The sequence below is a fragment of the Ailuropoda melanoleuca genome, chromosome 19 (genome assembly GCF_002007445.2).
Source record: "Ailuropoda melanoleuca isolate Jingjing chromosome 19, ASM200744v2, whole genome shotgun sequence".
Taxonomy (NCBI): domain Eukaryota; kingdom Metazoa; phylum Chordata; class Mammalia; order Carnivora; family Ursidae; genus Ailuropoda; species Ailuropoda melanoleuca.
Window position 1 is genome coordinate 4,754,479 of NC_048236.1, and position 25,508 is coordinate 4,779,986.

Below are 25,508 nucleotides of genomic sequence, written 5' to 3' on the forward strand. Positions count from 1 at the left end.
CAGTGAGAGTCTGAAAGAAAATTCATGATCCATGTGGTGGTGGTATGGGAACTGCAGCAGCCTGCACAGTGCATTCACTGTAGCACTGGCTATTAAACAGTCTGCCATGGTGGGACTGCAACTAGAATGTGTAGAGTTCCAAGTTCTATCCCCTCTTCAGCTTGGAACCCTGCGCTCCTCAGTGTCATTCAGCAGAGCAGAACCAACACAAGACACACATCTTCATATTGGCCTTGGGTGGGAAGGCAGTTGACTGGCACCTTGTGATTCAGGAGGACACAAGGTATCTTCAGCAGTCAGCCATTTTATAGGTTGGGAAACTGGTTCTAAACGGCTACTTTCCAGGATTACATGGCTAATTAATAAAGAGTTAAAATTTAAAGATGAGGTTTCTTGAGTCAATGTCTAATTTTATTATGGTGTTATCTCCTCTCTCGCTTGACAATGAGGTCTTGGATCCTTTCCTGATGGGATGGGTCATCAATTTCCTGTTCTTGACTTGCCCCATCTTAATTTATTTTTATTGAGATTTAATATATATATTATTTATATATTTATATTATATATTTATATTTTAGATAATATTTATATATTATATATATTTATATATAAAATTTTATATATTTATATATTTTTAAATTAGATTTAATATATATTATATATATTTATATTATATTATATATAATGCATAATCTTAAGCATCCACTTCAATGAATATAACCACCATCAGTGCAACTACTCCTAGCTCCAGATATAAAATCTTTCCATCACCTTAGATGGCTCCATTCTGGCCCTTTCCAGACAATAACTGCCTTCCTCATTCCCTGAAATAACCACTATCCTGAAGTCTATAGCCATAGATTAGTACTGTCTGTTCCTAAACTTTATTCAAATGAATAAATATTTACTCTTAAGATCTGTCTTCTTTTATTCTACACGAAAATTGTGAGACCCACCCATGTTGCATATAGCAGCTTATTCTTATATATTGCTGTGTACCATTCCATTGTGTAAATATATGTAGACTTATTCACCCATTCTCCTGGTGATGGACATTTGGGGATTTTCCCCTTTAGGACTGCTATGAATAAGGCTGCTATCAACACTCTGTGCATGTTGCCTGGTGAACATATATACTCGTTTGTCTAGGGAAACAGAATTACTGGATCAAAGTGTAGATATATATTTAGTTCTAGAAGACACTGCAATTTTCCAAAGTGTTTGTAATAATTTTCCCTCCTACCAGCAATAAATGAGAGTTCCAGTTGTTCCACAGTCTTGCCAACCCTTGGCATTGACTGTCTTTTTGCTTTTACCACTCTGTTGGCTGTGTAATGGTATCTCATTGTGGTTTCAATTGCATTTCCTTCATGAATAATGGTTTTGGCCATTTGGATATCTTCTTTTTTGAAATGTGTGTTCAAGTACTTTGGTGATCTGTAGTTGGATTATTTGTCTTCCTCTTAGTGATGTTTAGGGTTTCTTGATATATTCTGGAGGTGAGTCCTTTGTCAGATACATGTATTGTGAATATCTTCTTTCAGTCTGTGGCTTGCCTTTTTATTCTCTGAGTGGTACCTTTTGATGAGTACGAGTTCTTAATTTTTATAAAGGCCAATTTATCCACCTTTTTGTTATGGTTAGTGCTTTTTGTGTCTTGTTTAAGAAATCGTTGCCTACCCTACATCTTGCCTCTTTAAACTCAGGAAACTCAGAAACCATTTAGAAGTTGTGCATATTTGACAGGTTTGGAAAATGCTGACAATTAAGCTTTTTTAGGCATATGAGAAGAAAGATGTTGGGAGGTTAGCAGGGAAGGAGCACAGTGGTGCCCAAGCAGGTGGCAATGTATGGGATGCTTTGGTGGTATGCAGGGGGAAGGCAGAAATCAAGTTGGTGGGGAGTTGGTGGGGAGAATTTTTCCTTGAGAGAAAATAACAGTAGCAACCATCAGACAAATCTGACCCATACAGAGCCTTACACTGATACCACCCCCTCGCTTTTGATAAAGACAGTAGTCAACACCTCACTCAGCAGTTGCTGTCGTTTCCTGACCAGGTTTAAAACAGGGTCCCAGCAGAGTGCTGCACAAACAGTAGGTGTACAAACACCCTTCTGCCTTTCTTAGAACAAGGTGGACTATAAATAAAGAGTCGCAAGTATCCAGTGTTTGTACTGGATATTTCTAGTGCATCACTTCATATTCCCTTGGCCCCATCTATGTCTTACTCCATCCACTGCTGCAGTAACCAGTTCTGTGTGGGTTCTGATCTACTTCATGCAGTTGCAACCTGAGGGTCTTGTTCCATCTCAGTGCCTGTTTCTTTCCATCCCAGACTTCTCTGCTGACATAGAGGCAGGTACCCCACGAACATACTTGATGTTCATGCACGCACAGCTCTGAAGGGCAGGGGAGTCATGCTATGTGGGGAGAAACTTGGGCCCATGGTGGCTGGGAGCCAATGAGGAAATGATTCCCCATTTCTTTCCTTGGACTGAAGGTTCTGTACCATATTTTATACAGCTTCTCAGGCTTTCCATGGAATCCAGCAACCAGTCACCATAGCAAGGGGCCTGCTCCACTACCCGTTATCTTTGCACTGGCTCCATTTCCTTCCCTGTTTCCCACTCTGTGGCCTCCATTCCTGGTCTTGAGCTCCCACTCAACCCCTAAAACATTTGCATTCCAGCTTTTATCTCAGACTTTGCTTTCTGGGCACCCAGGCTAAGAGGTCACTCAGTAAGATTTCTGCTTGATTCATTTAACTTCATTAGATTTCAAATGTGGATCAATTTCACAATTTTATAGCTTCAAAGGGAGACTCATATCTTTTAGAGGGAAGATATCATTATGAATAAAATCCAACCAATCAGCTACAGATGTTGCCACAAGGATAATTTATTCAAGAATCAACATGATTCGCTGCTAGCCACAGAGCTGAAAATATTTCTCTGTGGACAGCTGTTGGAGAGGATCCAAGACCAGGATCAAAATTTATGTTGGTTCATGAGCTAATCAAGGCATTGAACTCAGTTAAACCAATTCGGTATGTGAGAAATGTAGTAAGAAGCTGACCGTCCAGGAAATGTGAACTTGTCATTGGCTCCTACGACCAGGGCATAGTCTTGTTCTCAACTAGAGGCCTTTTTGTTCACGATCGCCATCTTGTACGCCTGGCAGCACTCCTGGTAAGCTGAGGTGCTCAGAACATGTTGCGAAGGGGGTCAAGAGGGAGCCTTTATGGGCACTGCTAGGGCAGTAGTGAAAGTGTGCTGTGGGTAGAGCCAGTGTGCTACAGAGCGGGGCTGTGCTGTGCAAAATGCCACCTGATGTAAAGGAATGCTGTGAGAAATAGCAGCGTGTCAATAACAGTGTGACATCTAAAGCGGCTGTGTGGCTCCCAGATTGGCTTGTTTTCAGGTCTAAAGAGCCAAACAACAAGGGCTGTCAACAGATGGTTCAATTGAAATCACTTTCTCCCTGGCCTGCTCAGTGCACTTCTCCTGCAGGAATCCCAGGGCAAAAGTGACGCCGTACATCACCAAATGGAGAAGGCACACCGACACTTCCAGAACCATGGTCACCGCCCGATACCTTCAAGGCTCCTACAAGTGTAGAGAGCTACACTTTATAACTCTTCCAGATAAATGTGTGTGCTCTGGAGTGATAATCCTCATGCTGGGGGCAATTTTAAATGTCACGAGGCAATGGAGAAAAAAGCAGGGGAGAGTTAAGGGGAGATGAGGATGAGGATGGTGACGGTGACATTCATGTAGCTTCTGAAAGTCAGTTCTCTGTTCGCACAGCCTACTGGCATCCCATTTTATTTCGGCTGCCCTCACATTTATCATACTCTGGTTGACTTGACAGTCTTCTCGCTAGTGTGAGAGCTCTATTTTGGAATTCTCAGGCTTTCACATGGTGCCTTGCTCATTGCAGGAACTCAGCAAATGTTTCTGGAAGGCTTCTGAAGGCTTTGCTCAAATGCCATCTTCTCAATGAGGGTATCCTTGCCACCCTATTAAAAATTCCGCCTCCTGCCCCAACTCACAATACCCTCCATTCTGACTTTGCTTTTACTTTTTCTCTTTAGCACAAATCACTTCTAGCATACTATGTAACTTATTTATTATTTTCCTTATCATCTCTCTCCTCCTGCTAGAATGTTCCATGGTAGTCATTTTGTTGGCTGACATCTCCCTATATGTAGAATAGGACCTGGCATACAATGCACGCTCAGTAAATTCCGACTGAATTGAGAACTTCCATCCCCAAATGGCAATTTCTGTTTTTAAACCCACTCAGAGCTAGTTTATGTCTCCCCTTGTGGTTCCAAATCTCCATTTAGAAAAGCAGTATTTTTTTAATTCATGAATTAACTATTTATTGAGCACTGACTCTATGCCAGGCACTCTGCTGGGTGTTGGAGAAGCAAACAGGATGAAGTCAGGGAATATAGGGTCCCTGCCTTCAAAGGGCTTAGGGTTAGTGAGGGGACATCTACAAGCTTGGGGTACAGTAATACAGTGCAGCAGATACGATGATAGGGACAAACACAGGGCATTAAGGAAACACAGAGGAGAGCATGTATGCCTCAAAGATCAGCTAGGGCTCTGGCAGAAATCGAAGCCCTGGTGAGCTGAGGCTTCAAGGCTGAATAGATATTGACCAGAGAGTATATGTGAGGAGAGAGGAAGGCAGGAGGTCATGGTGGTGGTTGAGAACAATGAACCTCAAAGCTCAAAAGTCTATGTTCAAAAGGTGATGAAATTGTTTTCTTATTGTATCATTCATTCAGCATATATTTGCTATGTTCCCATTCTGTGCAAGGTGGGGATGCAGCAATAAAGAAAAAAGACAAACATTTTTGCCCTCATGGAGCTTATGTTACAGTGAGAAGAGACAGCAAATTAAATAAATAGGTGCATTATATAATATATTATAAAATAAGGGCTATGGACAAAAACAGAGCAAGGAAGAGGGGTGAAGAGAGATGAGGATATGCACTGCAATGCTCAGCATTCAAATGCATCCACTTCTTTGTGGATCATCTCCTAATATGCTCCATTAGAAATCTTGCAGATGGTCGTGGCCTACCTATGGTATTAAACCTTACTCTCCCCACTGTGAAAGAGAAATGGCAATAACAGTACTTACTTTCCATGGGAGAGTGAAGATTCAGTGAGATGATATGGAAACACTAAAGGAGAGGGGCTGGCAAGCAGCAAACACGCATCACTGTCAAACGTTATTAGTACAGCCAAATATGGCTTTCTCAATGACCTTAGAGAACGTAAACTCTTCTCAGATCAACTGGGCTCTTTGCAGCAAAAAATGTGAGAAGTCTGAACTAAGGGAGAGGAGAGGCAAATGTTGGGTTGGGTGGGGCTGAGGGTGCTTTTTTGGCAGAAAAAGGATGGAATGAGACCAAAGCATATAAACCCAGAAGTGCTGAGTGAGTGGGAGCAGGGAAGAACAGCTGCTGACAGTGTGAAATAGGGTGTGAGCTGGGCAGACCTGCAGGATGGGAGACAGGAATTTATAGCCATGTCTTGTAAACAATAAGCTGAAGAAATTTCAAATTTAGTCTGTAAAGGAAGTTCTGGATGCCCGAAGGACGACAGAGTAACTGTCTTCCAAGAACAAAAGTACAGCACGTGACTCTTGATCTCAGGGTCATGAGTTCAAGCCCCACACTGGGTGTGGAGCCTCCTTAACAAACAAACCGCAACAGAAAACAAAGAACAAAAGCTTTTTTTCTGGTAGAGAAAGAGCAAACCTGCTCTGTTTACTCATAGAACATATTACTACTAACAGGACAAATGAGTTAAAGTTTCAGGGTTGTAGAGGAAAAAGAAGAATCATGAAAACAGTCACATTAAGGCATGAGGGAGGGCTCCTTCATTGGATGGGTTCATGGAGAAGCTGGAATACTGGAGGGAAGAAGGCTACATCAAGTAGGGGACCCTTTGTTATCTCTCAAGTTCTTCCCAACCCTGAAGTCCTGACTTAAAGCCTCAATAAAAGAGGCAAAAAATAATGAGAACCTTAGAGGGCTCCAAGCTTGGAAATATAGATAAGAGATGGAGGTTTGTAGATATAAAGTCAGGTGATGATAATACAGTCCATGAAGACTGCCCCAAATAATGTTTTGCTCAATCCTCAGCATAGGTCTGGATTAATATTATCCTCATTGCCATTGCAAACACAGGCAAAGGAGACCTAGAAAGCTCAGGTCTTGCTCATATGCATTCTGCTAGCAAGGGCAGACCTGTAATTTGAGCCCAGTTTTCTAACTTCTAGTCCACCATTCTTTCCAGTTCACTCTACACAATCTCTTTGTAGGATTATGAAAGAGGAATAAAAATGGAGACATGGATTTAACAGCCTCCTTACTGATTTCTTTGTCTCTCCCCTCTCCCTCTTCATGTTTTCTCCTTTCTCCTATTTAGACTGGACTCCTGGGGTCCTGTGATCTTCCTAAATTATGGCTCTTACCACTAATGATTCCTATGGCTCATGGGATTAATTACAATGCTCTGGTTGCTGCTCAAGGTCATCCACAACATTACCCATCCTCACTCCTCCCTCTACAGCATTATCTTCCCCTCTGCTGCATATACTGCAGTAGGATTCATGTAGGACAAGAGACAGTGGTGGGGATTACAGAATGCTTGCTTTGTTGAAAAGAGCAGACTTAGCTCATCTTAAGCCAAGAAATAGAGTCAGGAGGTGATGATAATATTGTTCTTGAAGACTGTCCAAAATGTTTTGTTTAATTCTCACCACAATTCTGGGAAGTCAGTGGTAGCCTGTGGGAAAAGAGATTCAGTGATGCCAGTTCTACCAATCCTTTAAGAGAAGATAGGATGTAGCCTAATTTTTAAAGGCTAGCAATGCATTAAATTTAATAAAACAACATGGTACAGGACAAAACCAACCTATAAATATGGTTCACAGGTGGCCCTGTTGCAACTTCTGATCTAAAGATGTACCTTTTAGATGAAGCTGGTCTTCATTTACCCACCTTGAAGGGAGCCATGGTTTCTGGAAGCCCCATGTTACTAAATGTGCACCTTTCTCAGGGCACTTACACTAGTCAGCCCTGCTAGACTCTCTGATTTGGGGGGAACAAGTTTTCTAGCCTTTGAGGATTAACATGATGCTCCATTCAGATTAGGTACTTATGAACAATTTGTGAACTTGGATTTGGTAGAAAAAGACTTGAAAAGATTTGGTTTTGATTACATTTGAAGTCAATAAAAGGGATTGGTGAGGAAGGTTCCAGACTCCAAGCCTGGGTAATGACAATAATTGCCTGGAAAAACTGTGTGGGTGGATCAAGCAGAAGTTTCAAGGGGGAAGTTGAAACATTCAGCGCTTTATGTTATATTCATTCAGACTCAAGAGCTTTAAGTACTTTTGGGTTTATTTTACTTCCATGTACAAGAAAGAATCTGGAGCTGGAACACCACCAGGAAGTCTTTATAAAATTTTTGTGCTTGGAGCTTCTATTCTATAACACAAATTAGAAGGAGGACTGAATGAGGGCACATACCGTCCTGTTTCAACATATTCGGTGGACAAACTTTGTTTCCTGATATTCGTGAAAAAGAATAAAGACAGATTCATATTTCTTCCAAAGAAATCTCTTAGTTGACCTAACACAAGATTTCTGCTTGCTTATCTCACCTTAGTATTGGCAAATAAATAGCTGCTCTTAACAATTTTTGATTTTTGCCACAGTGTTGAACCAAAGGAAGCAATTGGTATCATCAATATTAGCAACCTCATGGGAGAATTTGTCTGTGTTATTTTTGCAGCCTTAAAAGACTTGATGGATTTTTATTTTTATTTTTTTTCACTAAAATGGTTGATGCCCTACGCAGGAATGTTACTCAGAAAATTGTGTGGATTTCAGAAAAATGACATATAATTTTGTGGCTGGAGCTAATATGTGATCTACAATAGAGAAGAACTGCTGTGTTTTTTTTTTTTTTTAAAGATTTTATTTATTTATTTGACAGAGATAGAGACAGCCAGCGAGAGAGGGAACACAAGCAGGGGGAGTGGGAGAGGAAGAAGCAGGCTCATAGCGGAAGAGCCTGATGTGGGGCTCAATCCCACAACGCCGGGATCACGCCCTGAGCCGAAGGCAGATGCTTAACCGCTGTGCCACCCAGGCGCCCCAAGAACTGCTGTGTTTTTGACAGAGCTAAATCTCATGATTGGACTCAGTTGAATTTAAGGTATTTTTATCATCAAGGTTTAGAAAGGAAAGAGGCAAGAAAAAATAATAGCCATTTATGGAGTGACTGTGTGCTTTAAGTACATTCTTATTCCATTTAACAACACCCTGAAGAATAGCATGATTATACCTACTTTACAAATGAGAAAACTGTGACTCAGAGATAAAGAAAATTTCCCAAGACTACAAAACTGGTAACTGTTAGGGTCACAGTTCCAGCCCAGACTGGTCTGGCTCTAAAACACATTCCCACTGCATGCTACCCACTGCTCATCTGGGGGTCTTCCATTCCAGTGGACTATCCGAGAAATTAAACTACTTGCTCCTGGTTCAGCCCTTTCTGTCTCCCCACAGCTCCTGCTGCATCATGGGCTTCGCTGCTTCTCTGAAAGGCAGAGGAAGGCTGAAGACATCTCAGTAGCCATGGGGGCAGAGACTTGCTGGCTTAATCAACATCATTCTAGCCCTATCCGATGACTTCAAAGGATCTGAATGATACTCTGGATCTGATAAGTGCTCACTTGACATCGGTTAATAAAGATCTATCTGCAAACAGACAGAACTATCCAAGTGGATAGCATCCGTCCATAAAGTACGGTAAGTATGCAGGACACCCAGTCAGAATGGACACATGGCAAGTGCCACGGCATTGAGATGGGACTGGAGAGGCTGTCTGTGGGGCTCTCATTTTACCAGTTGATCTAAAGGGAAGCGGCTATATTGGACAGCACCTAATATGAGCCATGCTTTTCAAACCCTGGATCAAAGCTTCCCTGTTTCATGAAACTGGACAAATTTCTCCTAAGACTGTGTAGTTTGAGGGTTCATTAGCTCCTTCTGTGCTATCATTCAACGTATGCAAATTCTGGAACCTGAGTTCCCAAGTCGCTTATTTAAAGGGTATATTGTCAGCTGCACCTGTCATCCCTCAACATCCACCCTCCTCTTCTTCTGTTTATAATCCTGATTTTTAGTTGGGCACAGGGCCACCAGGAACATTCTCAGCCTCTCTAGCATCCGTGCACCCATGTTTTCCAGTTGAATCCATTAAGTGATATGGATGAGTGCAACTTTTGGAGCCTTCCCTGACGGGCAGGGAGGCTCCCCCACCGCCCTGTTCCTCCATCCTGCTGCCTAAAACAAGACCAGCCACAAACTCAGGCATGGTTAATTCATAGCTCCAGCTCACTTTTATTCAGCATCTGTAAAATGTTGACTGTTGTACCTAGGCAAGACTGCTGGCATGATGGCAACAGTTAACTAGGACATGGAAGCAAATGTTTCCTTCTCTTTGCTTCATATATGCTACATGCAGGGAATCTTAGCCCCTGTGAACATATTTTAGCAATAATAGAATATTAAGTTATTATTTTTTGTTTGTTCTGCATGTTTATTTGCTTTGCGGGGGGGGAGGCATAATATTCTAGGTCCTGCATTTAACATCACTGAATTTCTATTCCCAAGTTGTTAAAAAATTGAAGAGGCATCAGGGCAGACTTTTTGGATAAAGGACCTCTGCTTGTGCCTGTAAGTTCATCTCCTGTGCTCACAGACTAAGCAGTTCTCCAGGGGACGAGGGCTCGGATTTCTGATTTTAGATTCCTGGCTCTAGAAGACAATCAATACATGCCTGTTGAAGGGAATGTACTTCCTGAATGCCCTAGCTGTAGTGCTAACATATACACCTTCCTTTCCCCGAGAACAACCTTGTTGAATGGCAATCTAATGACATCCCCCAGATGGTCGCCTTTCTATTTTGACTTCTTTCCTCTTTAAAAATAAAAGACAGAGGGACAACCAAAGACAATCAACAAGGTAATTTGGAGATGCTGGGACTCTGCACTGAGAGTCTGCAGGCCCTCTTCCTGTCTGTTTGGGTTGGGGCAGCCCCCCTCCTCTTCGATGGCTCTGTGGCATCAGCCTTGGAGTGGCCACAGTCACACTACAACCAGAGAGGACTTTCTGCCAGAGCAGGAGGATGAGCCACTCTTCTGCTTACAGTGCTTTCCACGGCCCAGTCCGATTGGACTCAAGCATAAGGTCCAACGCCTCCATAATGTGGGCCTGGCCTCTGTATAATCCAGCATCCACCCAGGTGCTACTCCCTCATAGCACCACCACTCTCCCTGGCATTTCTGCTCCGATGCAGGCTCCTTCCACCCCCAGAAATAGCCCCTCCTACTAAGTCCATCTTTCCTTCACCTATTGAACACCCACTTAACCTGTAAAGCTGTAACTCAAGAGGTATCTCCTTGAGAAGACTTTCCTCATCATCACAGACCACCCTCTTATAGATTCCCAAAGCATACTAGGCTTACCCAAACCATAGCATTTTCTAAACTCGATGTCTCTATTTACCACCTCCACTCCTCCATCAACCTGTGAGCTCCTCGAGGACAGGAGGCATGTCTCTATTCCTGAATTCCCAAGTACAGAAGCAATGCTTACTACCTAAGAAGTGCTCCATCATGTCTGATAAATGGGGGAGGAATGGATGAGATGCCTCACAGGCATCAATAATAATGTACTGATCACCTATATCTCAACAGCCCTTAACCTAAATCCGTATCTTCTTTTTTTACATAAATAAGAAAATCTATAAATAAAACATAGCATGAATTCAAGTCTTTTTGCTTCCAAAGACCAAGTTGCTTTCCACTAAACTATTATACCAAGTTACTTCTTGGTTTCACCTCCAAGAACTATGCAATGAGAACATGAAAGAAAAATAAGCAAACTTTAAAAAGACTCTATTCATTGGGTACATAATCTGGGGGAACACTTCTAACCTGAATTCCTCATTGAGAGAATACTTCCCACCTGCCTCAAAGGGCTGGCATGAAGAAGCATTCGATGAAAGAGGGTTCAGTTTTCCGAGGCTTACGTAAATGTTGATTTTTGTTAATAATAGGGTGTTATTTATAGAATATCATTTTGCTGAGCATTATAAAGTATGGAGCACTTCCTTACAATGTGAGAATATAAAACAGACCATCCACTAACCTGCTCATTAATAATTCAGATCTAATGCTTCTTTATCCAGGCAATGAATAGTAGCACTTTTAGTTCAGTTCTTGTTTGGTTTTTTTTTTAAGTGTCATAGAATTGTTTACTAGTTTTATGACACAAGTTAATAAGCGGTCAGAGGTAGGTGCACATGGCAGGGTACAGAGTTTTTAGGGCAAGCAGCCTATTAAGCAAAAGAGAAATTGAGCTCAGCTTGGGTAATTAATCTAATTTCCACCTATCTCCGCAGTTTAAAATAGAAATGAGAAGTGAAGGTCAATATTGAAAGAATTGCAATTATAGTTTAGCATTACTGTGGTGAAAATAGTCTATAAGACCATTTCAAATTCCTGCTCAGAGAGTGGTGTTTAAATATATTTTGAAAAAAATAGGGTCTGTGTTCAACCTCTCTTTACGTTAATGGGCATCTTGCCTTAACCCCCTGTGTTTTACCATACATACCTCTCTCTGACTGCTTATTAAACCTGGCCTTTCATCTGGAAACCTGGATCTTCCCTTCCGTTTCAGAAAAGGTGGTCTAATTGCATGTTCAAGGATACTAAGAATTGGAGCCTATCATTCCTTTGTTAACACACATTTTCTCGATGTTACTGCATGGCAGTCTCTAGGAACACAGCAGTGGCAAAGGGAAAAGCCACTGCCCTCATGAAGCTTGCATGTGGTAGGAGGGGATGGCTACAGACAATGACCCAATAAATAAACTCACGGTATGTCACCTTGTGATTGTGCCGTGATAGAAATCAAGGCAGGGCAAGGGGTGGGGAGTGATCAGCAGGCTGTGTGCTATTTTATTTTATTTTATTTATTTTATTTTTTAAAGATTTATTTATTTATTTTAGAGGCAGAGAGAAAAGAGTAGGGGAAGACTAGGGGCAGAGGGAGAGGGAGAGAGAATCTCAAGCAGACTCCCCACTGACTGGGGAGCAGTGGGGTTTGATCTCACAACCTTGAGATCATGACCTGAGCCGAAATCAAGAGCCGAGGCTTAACCGACTAAGACACCCAGGTGCCCCAGGCTGTGCTATTTTAGATTGGGCGGTCAAGGAATAACTCCATAACAGAGGAGCAGGCCAGATGAACTGCCAGGAGGAAGAGCATTCGGGCCAGAGGGTATAGCAAACACAAGTTAAGGGGGATGTTTGGTATGTGCAGGGAGCAAGGTGGTTCCAGTCAAATGAGAGGAAGAAATACACAGAAGTGATGAGTCGGACAAGGCAATTGGGGCAAGGTCAGATGAACCTTGAGGACCACAGCAAGGACTTGGGCTTTGTTCTGAGATGGGAACCACTGAGCCTCTGAATTTTGGCCAAGTGGGGATGGGGGGCAGACCGCTTCCCTTTCCATTAACTCAGTCACCTAGGCAACTTCCACATGGCTTCCCCCAAGTGGCTGCAGAGTGAGGATACTTTCTGTTTGTCCAGACACCTCATTTCCTGCTGTCTCTTGCTCTCAAGGGGAAACTGACCTAGGGACATCTGGAGGAGACAAGAAAAGTCACAAAGAAGCGAAGAGACCCAGCCTGACACCTGCAGCATCCCTGCCGCCTGTCTGGGTCTGTGGCTCCTCGCTCCTTCGCTGAGCCAGTAGCCTCCCACTCCAGTTCTATGACCTCAGAGTGTCACTGAGGAAGCGCACAGCTGCCCCCATGCCAAGCGGAGTGGAAAACTGCAGGGCAATTGTCTGACCTGATGAGGGTCGTGGAAAGTAAAGTGCCCCAGCAAGATAATCCAAAACTATATAAGGAGTCTGCTACTACTGGACATGATGATGATGGTGGTGGTGACGACGGCTAACTTTACTGGTGCCTGTGTGTGTGCCAGCCACTCTGTTAAGTTTTTTATAGACTCAAATGCATGTGCTCCTCACCGCCAACCGATGAGGTAGGTACTAGGATTTTCTTCCTTGTGTAGTTGAAGAAACTTGAGGCAAAGTATAAGTCTCCTTGCTCAAGGTCACACAGTCAGTAAGCATCCCAGGAGCCAAAGAGAGAATTCTCAGTAGGGTGTCTGACTTGGAGGCCAGGCTTGCTTCCTTCTCACTTGCCCTCTGTCAGCTAAGGAGGCCTCTTTAGAGGTCGAAATGGCGTGGCCCTTTTTGGGAAAAATGAAATGGAGTGGAATAAAGGCCAACACTGCATCATGACAGAGCACAGGCTTCTGTAGCCAACAGAAGTAATCCCCCTGTCTCCGAAGTCTAGTTGTGAGGCCTTGAACAAGGAAGGCACCCAGTACATATTTGATGAATGAATGAATGAATAAAAGCACTTTGCACAGTGCCTGATAAAAAGTAAGTACTCAATATATTGTTGCTATTATTAAGTGTGCTCATTGCTTAGGTTTCCCGTTCTAGGAAAGGTGGCCTGAGAGGATCGTCTTAGTCGATACCTAAAGGCACAGGGAAGTCACAACAGAGGAAATCAATTCTAATAGATGTACTATTGATGCAGGCTACAATGATACCCTGCGAGATCCTGTGTCGTGAACAAAATCCCCGTCTCAGCTTCCCCTCATGAATTGCGCGAGCTCATTTACCTTGGAGGTGTCCTGTGAGAAAGCGGAGTTTTGCATAATTTGGAAAGCCCTGTCCACCAGTCAAATATTACTATTGTGATTAACGCTCTCACCACCACTGCTCCACACTTCTTCACACGTCACCCCTCTCCTGTCAATTGAAAATGTTCGGTGACACCAGGACAGGGGCTGAAGGCCTGTCACGCCAGGTGTTATCAGCCTGTTGGTGAGCCTCTGGGTTTTCCAGCAGACTTTCCTTTTTTTCTCCCCGATGAGATGGCATTATTAGAGTTTGAAACAAATTTTAAAATGAAATCCAGAACAGATGCTCTGCCTAGGATTATCACAATGTTAGATTTATTGAGGAAAGTGAAATGATCTCAACTACGGATTTCTATAAAAGTAGTAGTCCTGCCTCTGATAAGAAATCCAGGGGGCGCCTGGGGGGCACAGCGGTTAAGCGTCTGCCTTCGGCTCAGGGCGTGATCCCGGCGTTATGGGATCAAGCCCCACATCAGGCTCTTCCTCTATGAGCCTGCTTCTTCCTCCCCCACTCCCCCTGCTTGTGTTCCCTCTCTCGCTGGCTGTCTCTATCTCTGTCAAATAAAGAAATTTAAAAAAATCTTTAAAAAAAAAAAAAAAGAAATACAAGCCAAAAAGTTGTTTTGGACACTAGAAGAAATATTGCAGGTGAGGTCAATGTCTGATCCTCTAAGACTTACATCTTTGTTCCCAATAATTAATTAATGGCTTGTTAATTAATCCTTAGGAATATTTTAAGTAGTGGAAAGAAAGAAGCAAACTGAAGTTTGAGTCCCAGTTCGTCCAAGTCCTAGCTGTGTGATCTTGTGCAAATGTTTTGTTTCTCTGATCAGGAATCTGTTTCTAATGGAGCAAGAAAATAGATGCCTTGGCCTATTATGGGATGTCAAGGAATACCTGGTATGTGCTTGGCCCTTAGTAGTACTCAGTGAATGGGAAGAGCTGTTAGAATTTCTTTTTTTTTTTTCTTTTTAAGATTTTATTTATTTACTCATGACCTGAGCTGAAGGCAAACGCCCAACTGACTGAGCCACCCAGGCACCCTGTTAGAATTTCTAAATTGCTTATCTTGATAACATATAATATTGCTCTATGGAGATGAAAGTCTCTCAGGATTTACATTTATTGTCATGTTTAATGATCAACTTATTAAATCACTCCCCCAAATCAACTCTTTGGGGCACAACAGGAGCACTGCCCACCAATTCCTTTAGAACCACCAGAGATGCGGGGAAAATCTTACAACTAAGCAGCAAAGCACCCTATTGTTGAGACAAGTAGAATATTAAGGAAGGTGCTATTTTGAGGGATGAAAGCTGGTCCATGGTCCAATCTAACAGCAAAGGATAAATTTGCTAACATCATCTTTCTGGAAGCTAAAGGGTCAAGATCTCTTTGAAAACCTTTAAAAAAAATTGTTCACAGTTCAGTGCTGGCATATTGGATTCTGGAGAGAGTAATTGGGCTACTAGGCTGTAAGAATGTACACATCCCTTCGGTCTACAGTAATAAGAGAAAAGGCCATGGGTTTCTTAGTGTTTCCCCTGCCTGAAGGAATTATTTAGGCTTCTGTTCAACTTTCTTTGCCAGGAAACTTCTCTGGACTCTTAATCCCCTGACAAGTTTAAGAGCTAGTTAGATAGGCCAGGGTAGTATAGAAGAAACATTCCATGGTCATGGAAGGCGAAAAAAAAAAAGAAAGAAAAATATATATACTATATATATGCAATACATCGGCGTGTGTGTGTGTGTGTGTGTGTGTGTGTGTGTGTGTGTGAGTATTTTCCACCTAGGTACATTTAGTCAAAAGAGGAATATGAAAGCACATATAGTGAACACTTTCTGGGGAAGGTCTATCTTGGTAGATATTTTATTCTCAACAACTTTTAAATTCTCCATTCTAGGTAGAGTGGAGAGTACAAAAATTTTACCTGCTTGAAATCCTCATTATGGGCGCCTGGGTGGCTCAGTCGGTTAAGTGTCTGCCTTCAGCTCAGGTCATGATCTCGGGGTCCTGGGATTGAGCCCCATGTTGGGATCCCTGCTCTGTGGGGAGTCTGCTTCTCCCTCTCCCTCTCCTTCCCCCTTGCTTGTGTGTTCTCGCTCTCTCTCAAATAAATAAATAAAAGAGCACTGGGTGTTACACTGAATTGATGAATCATTGAACATTATATCAAAAACCAATGATGTACTATACCTTTGCTAATTGAATTTAAATTAAAAAAAATCCACATTAAACGATATTACAATCTTTTTTTAGGTTGTATTTGGAATGAGCTTAGATGTAGAGCTGGGAAGGGATAAATTCCGTTTACCTAAAGAAATGCTAGGCCAGGCATCGCCTGGAGACTTTATGACCTCCCTGGAAAGCCGAGCTGCTCACCACAAGGTCATGATGTCTATTAAGGCTACAACCTAAACAGATCAAGTGATAACAAATGCTTAAGGTATCATTTTATTTCTTATAGTCAAATCTAAGCTTCATCAGAAAGTACAAAACAGGCTCTTATAAGTTATGGATAGTTGTATTTGAACGGAATCAGATGCAAATGGTACTCGCTGAGTTTTACACTCAAATCTATTGCTTTAGGAGAACGAGGTTAAGAAGGATGTTGTCTCATCCTTGCTGTTTCTCAATAAATCGGACACTTGGGTTAGAGGTAGAAACTGCCAGTGTCTCAGTTACTTTCCAACAGTTAAAAGACTCTTTAAACAGATAAACAAGTTTTTAGTTGATTTTCCTGCTTGACAATGTCATTAGTCGAATACTGTACCTTGTTGTTTTTCAACATGACAGGTGTCTGAGAAATCTGTCTGTTAACCTTCTCAGGGAGTATCTGTAACTTGCAAAAAATCATTTCTTCCCACTCTGTGAAAGATTTTTGCTATTTTCTTGAGAAAATATTCAATATGGCCCCTTTAAGAATGTTAAGTTTCTTAAAGTATTTTTAGGATTAAGTTCTAACTTTCATATTTCCATTTATTCATTTATTTTAAAAATGGCCTCAATTCCAGTCCATTTTATTATCAGAGAAATATTAATTTTTTAAAAGATTTTATTTATTTGAGAGAGAGAGAGAGAGTGAGCATGATGAGGGGAGGGGCAGAGGGAGAAAGAAAGAAGCAGACTCCCCACTGAGTGGGGAGCCCAAGGCGGGCTCAATTCCAAGACCCTGAGATCACGAAATGAGCTGAAGGCAGACACTAAACCGACTGAGCCACCCAGGCGCCCTGAGGAAGAGCAAGTTCTTGTTTTGCTAGAGGGGTAAGATCTGTTATGAACGTGCTACCCCACCCAAAAAAAAAAAAAAAAAAAAAAAAAAAAAAAAAAAAAAAAAAAAAAAAAAAAAAAAAANTGTTTAACATTATAGCTATCAATGACAGTATGAGAACTTCTGTTAACATTTTGGTTACTCCATGATACCATGAATATCCTAGAAGATTTCCATTTTTGAAATTAAATCATGTACAGCTCAAAGTCATCTACGTTGCCGAGTGAGCACAATGGTTTCTGAAGACTGTGAAAGAGCTGTAGAGCTGCAGAGCCATAAGGTCATGGCTGCGGTCAGACCCTCTACCTAGCCCTGCGTTCGTGAGAAGCACGAGAAATAGGCACGAGGCTTGACCAGTTCTCCTGACAAATACCCATGGCGTTTCTTCCAAATCAATCCGCGATACCCATTGCCCACATATTCAATTGTGTCACTTGTCTGTCCTCAAAATAGAGTACAAAGTGTATCATACCAGCTCTGCTCCATCCTTCTCCTCCTACGGCTCCCACCAAACAAAACAACTAATTTGAAATTTCCAGTGGTTCAAAATGACAAAGAGATTTCATTGTATTAAGTGGCCTCGATGTGCTGGTTTCTTACATAACTCATACAACAACATGACACAGACCATGAGTCAGTCACCTCATACTATTGTGTGAAAAGGAAAACAAAACACACAAAGCACTGAGCATTTTTCTCAGCATGATTATCATATGTCCAGATAAGCTAAGAGACTTGCCCACGGTTACATGGATTGGAAGGATCCTGGGACATTTGCAAAAGCAGAGGAGAGAAAATAGGAGTTAGGAGTTACCTTAAAAGGCCCTGGCCTTTCAGAAATGGGGGGATGGGAAGTCCTATAGCATCCCTAAGATTCCAAGCATAGGAGGAATTGTTATGTGGAGAACAAGTTTCTGCTTATACTACTTTCTCACCCCAGGGAACCAACATGTTTAAAATGTAGCATGAGGAAGTCTGCTTAAGCACAGTTTCTAGAAAGGAGCATCTTTTAAAAATCGACATAATGGCATAAGATAGTAATAGCCTCCGTAGGTTCCTGAATGATTGAATGAATGGTTGAAATAGGCTAAATGAGGGGCTGAGTAAAATAGAAGAACTTCGATAAGATGGCCTCTCTCTGCATCTACTGTTCCCTCTACTGGAACGCTTTGCCCTCAGATCTATACATGGCTCTCTCACTCACTTCATTTAGATCTCTGAATGACATTGGAACAATGACATTTAATGAACTGTCACCTCCTAGAAATGGTTCCACTGGCCAACCGTTCAAAAAGTGATCAGTGGAATTTCTGGAGAAAGACAAATACAGTGGAACTCTATTTGCCTGATTTCCTCCTCTTTTTGGTGCTATTGTTCTAGCTGCTTTGGCAAAATTTAGGAAACTGGAGCTGAAAGGACCCCTAAAGCAACCCCTCCTCCAATGATTTATCTTCTCACTCTTCATTGTTCGTCATAGCCTTTATCACACCTGAAATTACAGAACCAGTTGATTGTCTATCTCCTGTTAGAATATACACTTGGTGAGGGCAGGGATGTCTGGCTTGTCCATCTCCCAGTACCTAAAGCATTGCCTGGCTAGTAGTTAAGTGCACCACACACGTTTTTGAAGGAATGAACAAATCTCTAGCTCCAAGGGTCTTTGAAACTTTGGTTCTTCTAATAAGACCTGTCGTGCCTTCTGCTTGTTTCCCAATGAGCAGAAAGGAGCTTTGTGAGCCCCTTCTCCCCCATATGAATGCCCATGGAGTAAAGACTGGATCCATGGAATTTGAAACAAAAGCCCTTAAAAGCCTAGAGAGGAGACATCCACCATCTCTTTTCCATAGGGGAAGCTTTCATTGCAGAGAAGGAATGGCCCCAGACTTGGCTGTCCCCAAGCGGAGGGGGAACATTCTTCTTCAGGCTGCCTCTGCAGCTCTGGGAAGGCACCCACGGTGGCCAGCAGTGGAGAAGAGTGTTTACCATCGGCTGGGAACCAGGTGGAAGAATTGCAGGTGTGGTGAACTGGTCAAAATGTGTTGGGTGAGTCTCAACATCTCTGACAGCCTAGAGACACTGCTTCTAAAACTGCATACTCCAGATCTTCATTTGGAGTCCTGGGTCCAAGTGTTTAAGCAGAGGTTACTCTAGATAATTCTTGACTGACCCTACCTGCACCCATCGGAGACTAGAAGAGACAAGATTCTGACTTTATAGGATAATCTGTGTCTGGGCTCTGTTCACACTAGCCAAGTTCTGGGCTTGGGGCCTGGGCATTGTCAATATTTTTTTAAAGTTCTCCAGGGGATCCCAATGGGCAATCAGGTTTAAGAACCACTGGACTAAAGTGAAATATAAATTTCATTCCCCATATTGGGAGCTCTTTCATTTTTCCAAGGATTTGGCTCCTTGTGGAGGAGGAAGGCCATTTTCAGAAATATGGGAAAATGCTGTATAAAACCAACCCTACACACTTACACACACAATCTACATTTCATCGTGCCATTTTCCTTCTATTGGGAGCGCTTCAAATTTCTTCATCTTTCAGAGCATTCTTATGCCATAAAACAGACAGCTAAGTTCCTACCACCAACAATGGAGTTTCTGGAGAAAGACAATTATGGCAGAACTCTATTTGCCTGATTTCCTCCTCTTTTTGGTACTACTGCTCTAGCAGTTTTGATGAAATTTGGGACATTGGAGCCCAAAGGGCCCTCAATGCAACCAGCTGAGATCCCCCACTGGGGATAAGGTTTTCTAAGTTGCAATAGGATGTTAGATTTGCATATGTCTCCACTCCTTTCAAATAAACCACTGCATTTGTGAAGAGTCCCTGATGGTTGCATAACCCTGGTGTGGCTGCTTTCCCAAGGGCACTACATGTACAAAGGGAGAGTCTGTAAAATGCAAGAAAGCCTGAGATCAAGCAACCCGGATGCAGGCACGTGAGCATGCCCCCAACCCCCCCCCCCAGGTGCCTCCCTTTCTCTAACACTAAATATTAAAAACTTTGAAGAAAGGAACTCCTGGCTCCACTGTGTATCAGAGATTGGTAATTAATGAAATTTACCTTCGGAGAAACTTTGGTGCCAGAATTTTACATTTGAATGTCTCTTCCTGAAAATAAGCTATGCCCACTTTTAAACAAGGCACACGTGGTTTTTCTCAACAAACCTCTTTGGCCTGCCTCCGTTCGTGCATTTTCCCCCATTTTAATAAGCACAAAGTAGATCTTTGTTTGATAATAATGTCACCGTTTTACATTACATGATTAAATATCTGAAAGGAAGAGCTGTGTTTTCTTTTTTTTTTTTTTAAAGATTTTATTTATTTATTCGACAGAGATAGAGACAGCCAGCGAGAGAGGGAACACAAGCAGGGGGAGTGGGAGAGGAAGAAGCAGGCTCATAGCACAGGAGCCTGATGTGGGGGCTCGATCCCATAACGCTGGGATCACGCCCTGAGCTGAAGGCAGACGCTTAACTGCTGTGCCACCCAGGCGCCCCATGAAGAGCTGTGTTTTCTAAGTTGCTAGTGTGTGTAAGTGTAAGTGTGTGTGTGTGTGTGTTTGGGGATTTGGGAGGGAAAACAGGTTCTGTGTCCTGGATTGTCACTGTAAGTCAGCTGGAGTTAAGACACTCCAGTTAACTGGCAAAAGTAAACCTATCACCTTCAGAAGATCTGAAAAGATGGCGGTGAAGTTATGGCTATAGCTCACAGTTTCTGAACACTAAACATGGGTCAGGCACTATGTTAATTATCTCACGTATAAAATTTTCCTTAATCCTCCTACCAAGCCAATGAGGTAGAAACTATTATTATATCTGCATCACAGGTGAGAAAATAAGGCACAAGAAAGATCAGGTAATTTGCCCCAAAGAAACAAATCCATTGTGATTCAGTGGTGTTGAGCAGTAAAGACATCTAACACCTCTTTCAGGGGAGAGTCTTGCCAGAAAACCCCATAAATTTCTGATGAACAGGATCAGCTGCTTTATAGTCTGGCCCTGACTCACTCCCCGGTTTCCCCTCCAATCCCTCACAGAGATCCTACTGCAGTCAAATGCATTGACTCACTCGACTGCAAAATGCAATGCTTTCCATCCTCATGCCTCTCCTCTTCTGTGTCAAAATCTACCCACCTTCAAGTTCAAGTATCACTTTCTCCACAAAGCCATCCCAGCCACTCAAGGACAACCAGCTGTAAGAATCTTGTGCCCCCTTAATTCCACAAAACATTCCGTCTTTAAGAAATGCTGTGTGTCTTTATCACAGACCCATCCGTCATAGAAGCATATTTTAAGCTCCTTCTTGAATAAGCACAATACCTGGCATATTGCAGATCCCAAATAAAAACGTTCTCACTATCGGTTCTCAGACTAAAACAAGTTCAGATTATCTTATGACGTTTGCAGAACACGTATGTAATTAACAGAGAACTGTTAAGGACAGAGGGGAACTATGAAGTTTGACTTGACAGACACATAATTCTGTTCCAGCAGTTGCTGGAAGATGTCTCTCTATCCAGTTACCCGTACTAGACTTGAAGTTGGTTTTAAACTGGAAGGGCTTTGATGGCTTCTCTCTGGCCTGCAGTGATATATGGCAGGGCTGACCGGCAGGACCGGGAGTCTCTGCACGCATGTTTCCATTCTGGACACAAGCATAGACAACGCCAAACCACGATATTCTAATTTTCTGAACCTCAATATGACAGGTGGTAGACACTTGCACAGCCCTGGAAGAATTGGTAAACACGGAGCCACACATTTGAAATATGCAGGGACAACAAACCGGATTCTTGAATCCATGTCAAGAGAGTGTTCGAAACCACAGTCCTGAATGACAGAGCCAAGTGTTGTGCTAGTGAACACATAAATCCCCACCTGAGAAGCCCTGGGGAGTCACCTACACACTCAACAATGCAGAATTCAGAGGCTTCCTTTAAGTACAGACTAAGGTGAGGGCGGAAAATGATTATGCAGTGTAATTACCCTTTGCTTCCTCCCGTTACACAATGAGTAACTGTCCTTTCTGTGCGTGAACTGTTCAAGTAAGAGGCTTCAGCTAGCTCTTCTTTGCAATACGAGAGAAGAAATACAAGCATGGCATTTTTCTCATAACATAAAACCAAATGTGGGGGGGGGGGAGACAGGCTGTCATCAGGGGACAATTACCCATGACAATTGAACAATTGCTGCAGACACTCTGTGGGGACCAACGGCCTGGAATCCTACATCTTAAGATGCAAAATTTATTTATGCCTGAACTTTCTTTATGGACAACTGCTGAGAGAAAATGACTTGCTTCCTTTGCCTGACAAAGAAAATTTCGGCGGCTGCTCTCCAACTTTGATTTCCAGAGAGCTAGAGATCGAAACTGCCATCTGTTAGCATAGCTTTTGTTCAATTTGAAGACCGCATCATCGCGGCATACTTCAGTGACATGCCCTGAAGGGGTTTCTGTCCCACGATCAGGGTTGTCCGGGATGTGATGTTTATTATGTGTGCCTTCTTCATTTAATCCGTGATCAATGCCCCTCTCAACATTAAGGACTGGCAAATTCTCCTTCCTGACACACAGATACGAGACTACGAAAACATGTCTACTGTGAAGGGGATGACTGGGGATCGCCTAGCAGAAAAGACAAGGAAAAAACCAGACAATGGTTGACCTTATCACATTCACAATTAATGTGCCGGTCCCTCTTCTAACTTATTCTAATTAACACAGGCACGCACTCACCACTTGCATTCCTAGCGCAGACTGTGAGCTCAGAACTATCCACCAAAGTCCTGTCTCCTTAAGCTAAAAAGGCTCTGCGAGCAGCTTCAGTAACAGCGACAATGAAAAGGAAGATTGCAGGTGCATACCTTAACCTCCTGATTGGTAAAGACCTCGACATCCACCACACAGGCAACCAGAGTGGAAACATCACAGTCCATGCTAGGGGCTGGCATTCCCCCTCCTGAGTTTTCAATCAAGAGCTAGGCGACCTCAGAGCTGTGCGTGATGGGAAGAGCCTCCAGGTGGATGTCGCCGTGGCCGGCCCCGGGTGCCGCCTTGCCCTGGGGATCGCCGGCGCTCGGCACCTGGAGCCCGCTCCCTCTGCACGCACGCAGCCCGCGTCTGAGGCTGCACAGCAGAGTAATGAACGGCCCGGCTCTCTCATGGCAATGACATCACCACAAAGACTGACACAAGCTGAAGCTATTTTTTTCCCCCAAGCCTTTTATCTCTAGGCAGTGCAGTGGAGCAAATTGAACATGATTATGTGCTAAATCCGAACTCAGACTAAATCAATTCAGGCAGCGTTAGCTAGGAACTGAGTCATAGCTGTTGTTTCAGCCGACTGCTTATGTTTGCAAAAAGCAAGGGGGAGAATCTGACACGAGAGGCTCCGCTTCGAGAGGGTGGGTAAATAATTCTGCAGATGAGCCTCCTGAGGTTGACGTGTGACAGTTTTCTGCCTCTGAGATGAGCAGGAAGTTGAGGCATTTTGCAAATTGCTTGGCTTCTGTTAATTGCCCTGTGCCGCTCGGAGCAGCCACACATGCTCTGGGCATCCTAATGCATCCCGGGCACGGGCTGAATAGAAATCCATTCTTGGAGTGACTAAAGAGACGGTCGTCAGTCATTTAGGCGGCCTGGTAGGAGAAGATAATTAGAGGTTTGTGAAATTCTATTTGAAGCACATAAGTGCAGACCAGTGACTCTAAAAGCACCCTCCCAAGCACGAGATTTCAGACTATCTCCAAGGTCATTCAAACCAAAAGCAATCGTGGACAAGGAGTTACAGCAAACGTCTCATGTGGGGACAGATGGCAGAGTCTAATAGGCAAATGCACTGATGTGGGTCATTGTCAGAGCCTCGGGGCTCTATTTCACCTGAGACTTTGAACACGTCTGGTTGCTTTTTTGGGTCTCTCTTCCTGATTGTGAATCGCTGAGGGGCAGGGCCATGGAAAATTCACCTTTCTATCGAGACTTGAGCAGAGTGGAAAGAGAAGGCAATAATTGTTCAATGAATGAATCAACTGAACAGGAATAGTCTTCTTTGACAGCAGGAGTGAGCGAAGAGAAAATATCAGATGAATTTTTATTCTATCATTAGTTATAAAAGTCCCAGTAGAACTCACCAACATTCTAGAAGGATTTATTCCCAGTAGGAGTGCAGTGGTATCTTTGGTGGCCATCAAAGAGCCATGATTTGCAACAGACTGGCGCCTTTCTAACACACGATTGGACAAAGCGTTCCAATTTTGCATGCCGATGAGAAAGGTGACTTTTCAGACTACAAGTACAAGTTTTATGGTTGGCCCTCACTGGATTGTATTTGGACCTAGTGTTCCCCTTCAATAAGAGATTTCCCATGCTACATGAAAGCAGTCCACAAATACAAATATTTAGACTGATGAAATTGTGTGTGTGTGTGTATGTCTGTGTGTATCTGTGTGTGTCTGTGTGGCACTTACTATGTTGTCCCGGGCACTATGGGGAATATGAAGTCATACATGCAGATAGTTTAACTAACACTTATTGAGTGATGGCTATAGGCAAAGTTCGGCACCAGATGCTCTTAAGGTTAAAATGATGAATAAGCAGGGGTGCCTGGGTAGCGCAGTCGTTAAGCGTCTGCCTTCGGCTCAGGGCATGATCCCGGTGTTCCGGGATCGAGTCCCACATCGGGCTCCTCCGCTGGGAGCCTGCTTCTTCCTCTCCCACTCCCCCTGCTGTGTTCCCTCTCTCGCTGGCTGTCTCTGTGTCACATAAATAAATAAAATCTTTAAAAAAAATGATGAATAAGCAAAACTCACTATCCTCATGGGGCTTAAAATCCAGCGGAGGAGATAAGACATGGAGACAAACATCTATACAATGAGGCAGTGGCAGTCGCGATGGTGGCCAAGGAGCTACAGACAGCATCTAGTGGCAGCACTGGAGAAAGAGCAATGGATAATGAAAGCAGCTGTGCAGGTGAGCATCAAGGAGGAGGACATGGTCTCTGCTCTGATCTTGAAACATGGGTAAGGCTATGGTGGACAGAGAAGGGGCAGACAGAAGTTGAAGGGAGCCCATCAGACAAGGGCAGTAGACTAGAAATGCTCAGACCAAAAAAAAAAAAAAAAAATGTAGGTTATTTGAAGGGAGAGGCAGCCTGCAGCTTAAATTTGACTGGAGCCAGGGGTAGACAAGGGAAGCAAGAGCCAGATGACTCAAAGCCTTGAGGGACCCTTAGGGTCTACCCAGGTGACCATGGAATGCCAGGAAGTTTTTGAGAATGTAAATGGAGCTTATATATACATAAATATAGCTAAAAGGTATAGTATATGCAAAGAGGAATATAATTTTGAATACCACTGACATTTGTTCAAGAGGCAAAACAACGACATAGCCTCTCTTTTCAT

The 25,508-nt window shown here is 43.0% G+C and overlaps 1 protein-coding gene across 2 annotated transcripts in view; it reads right to left on the bottom strand.

Moving 5' to 3' along the window:
• RCAN2 (regulator of calcineurin 2) overlaps positions 1–25,508 on the bottom strand; it is a 218,642-nt gene that overhangs the window by 72,014 nt on the left and 121,120 nt on the right. The window contains exon 1 of one of the 2 annotated variants that reach the window (XM_002925624.3): positions 22,974–23,248. The exons of the other annotated variant lie outside the window; for it this stretch is intronic. Coding sequence (XP_002925670.1) covers positions 22,974–23,060 — 87 coding nt within the window. The 5' untranslated portion in view covers positions 23,061–23,248. Of the gene's footprint in view, positions 1–22,973; positions 23,249–25,508 lie in introns of those variants that run through there. 2 annotated transcript variants of the gene reach the window in all.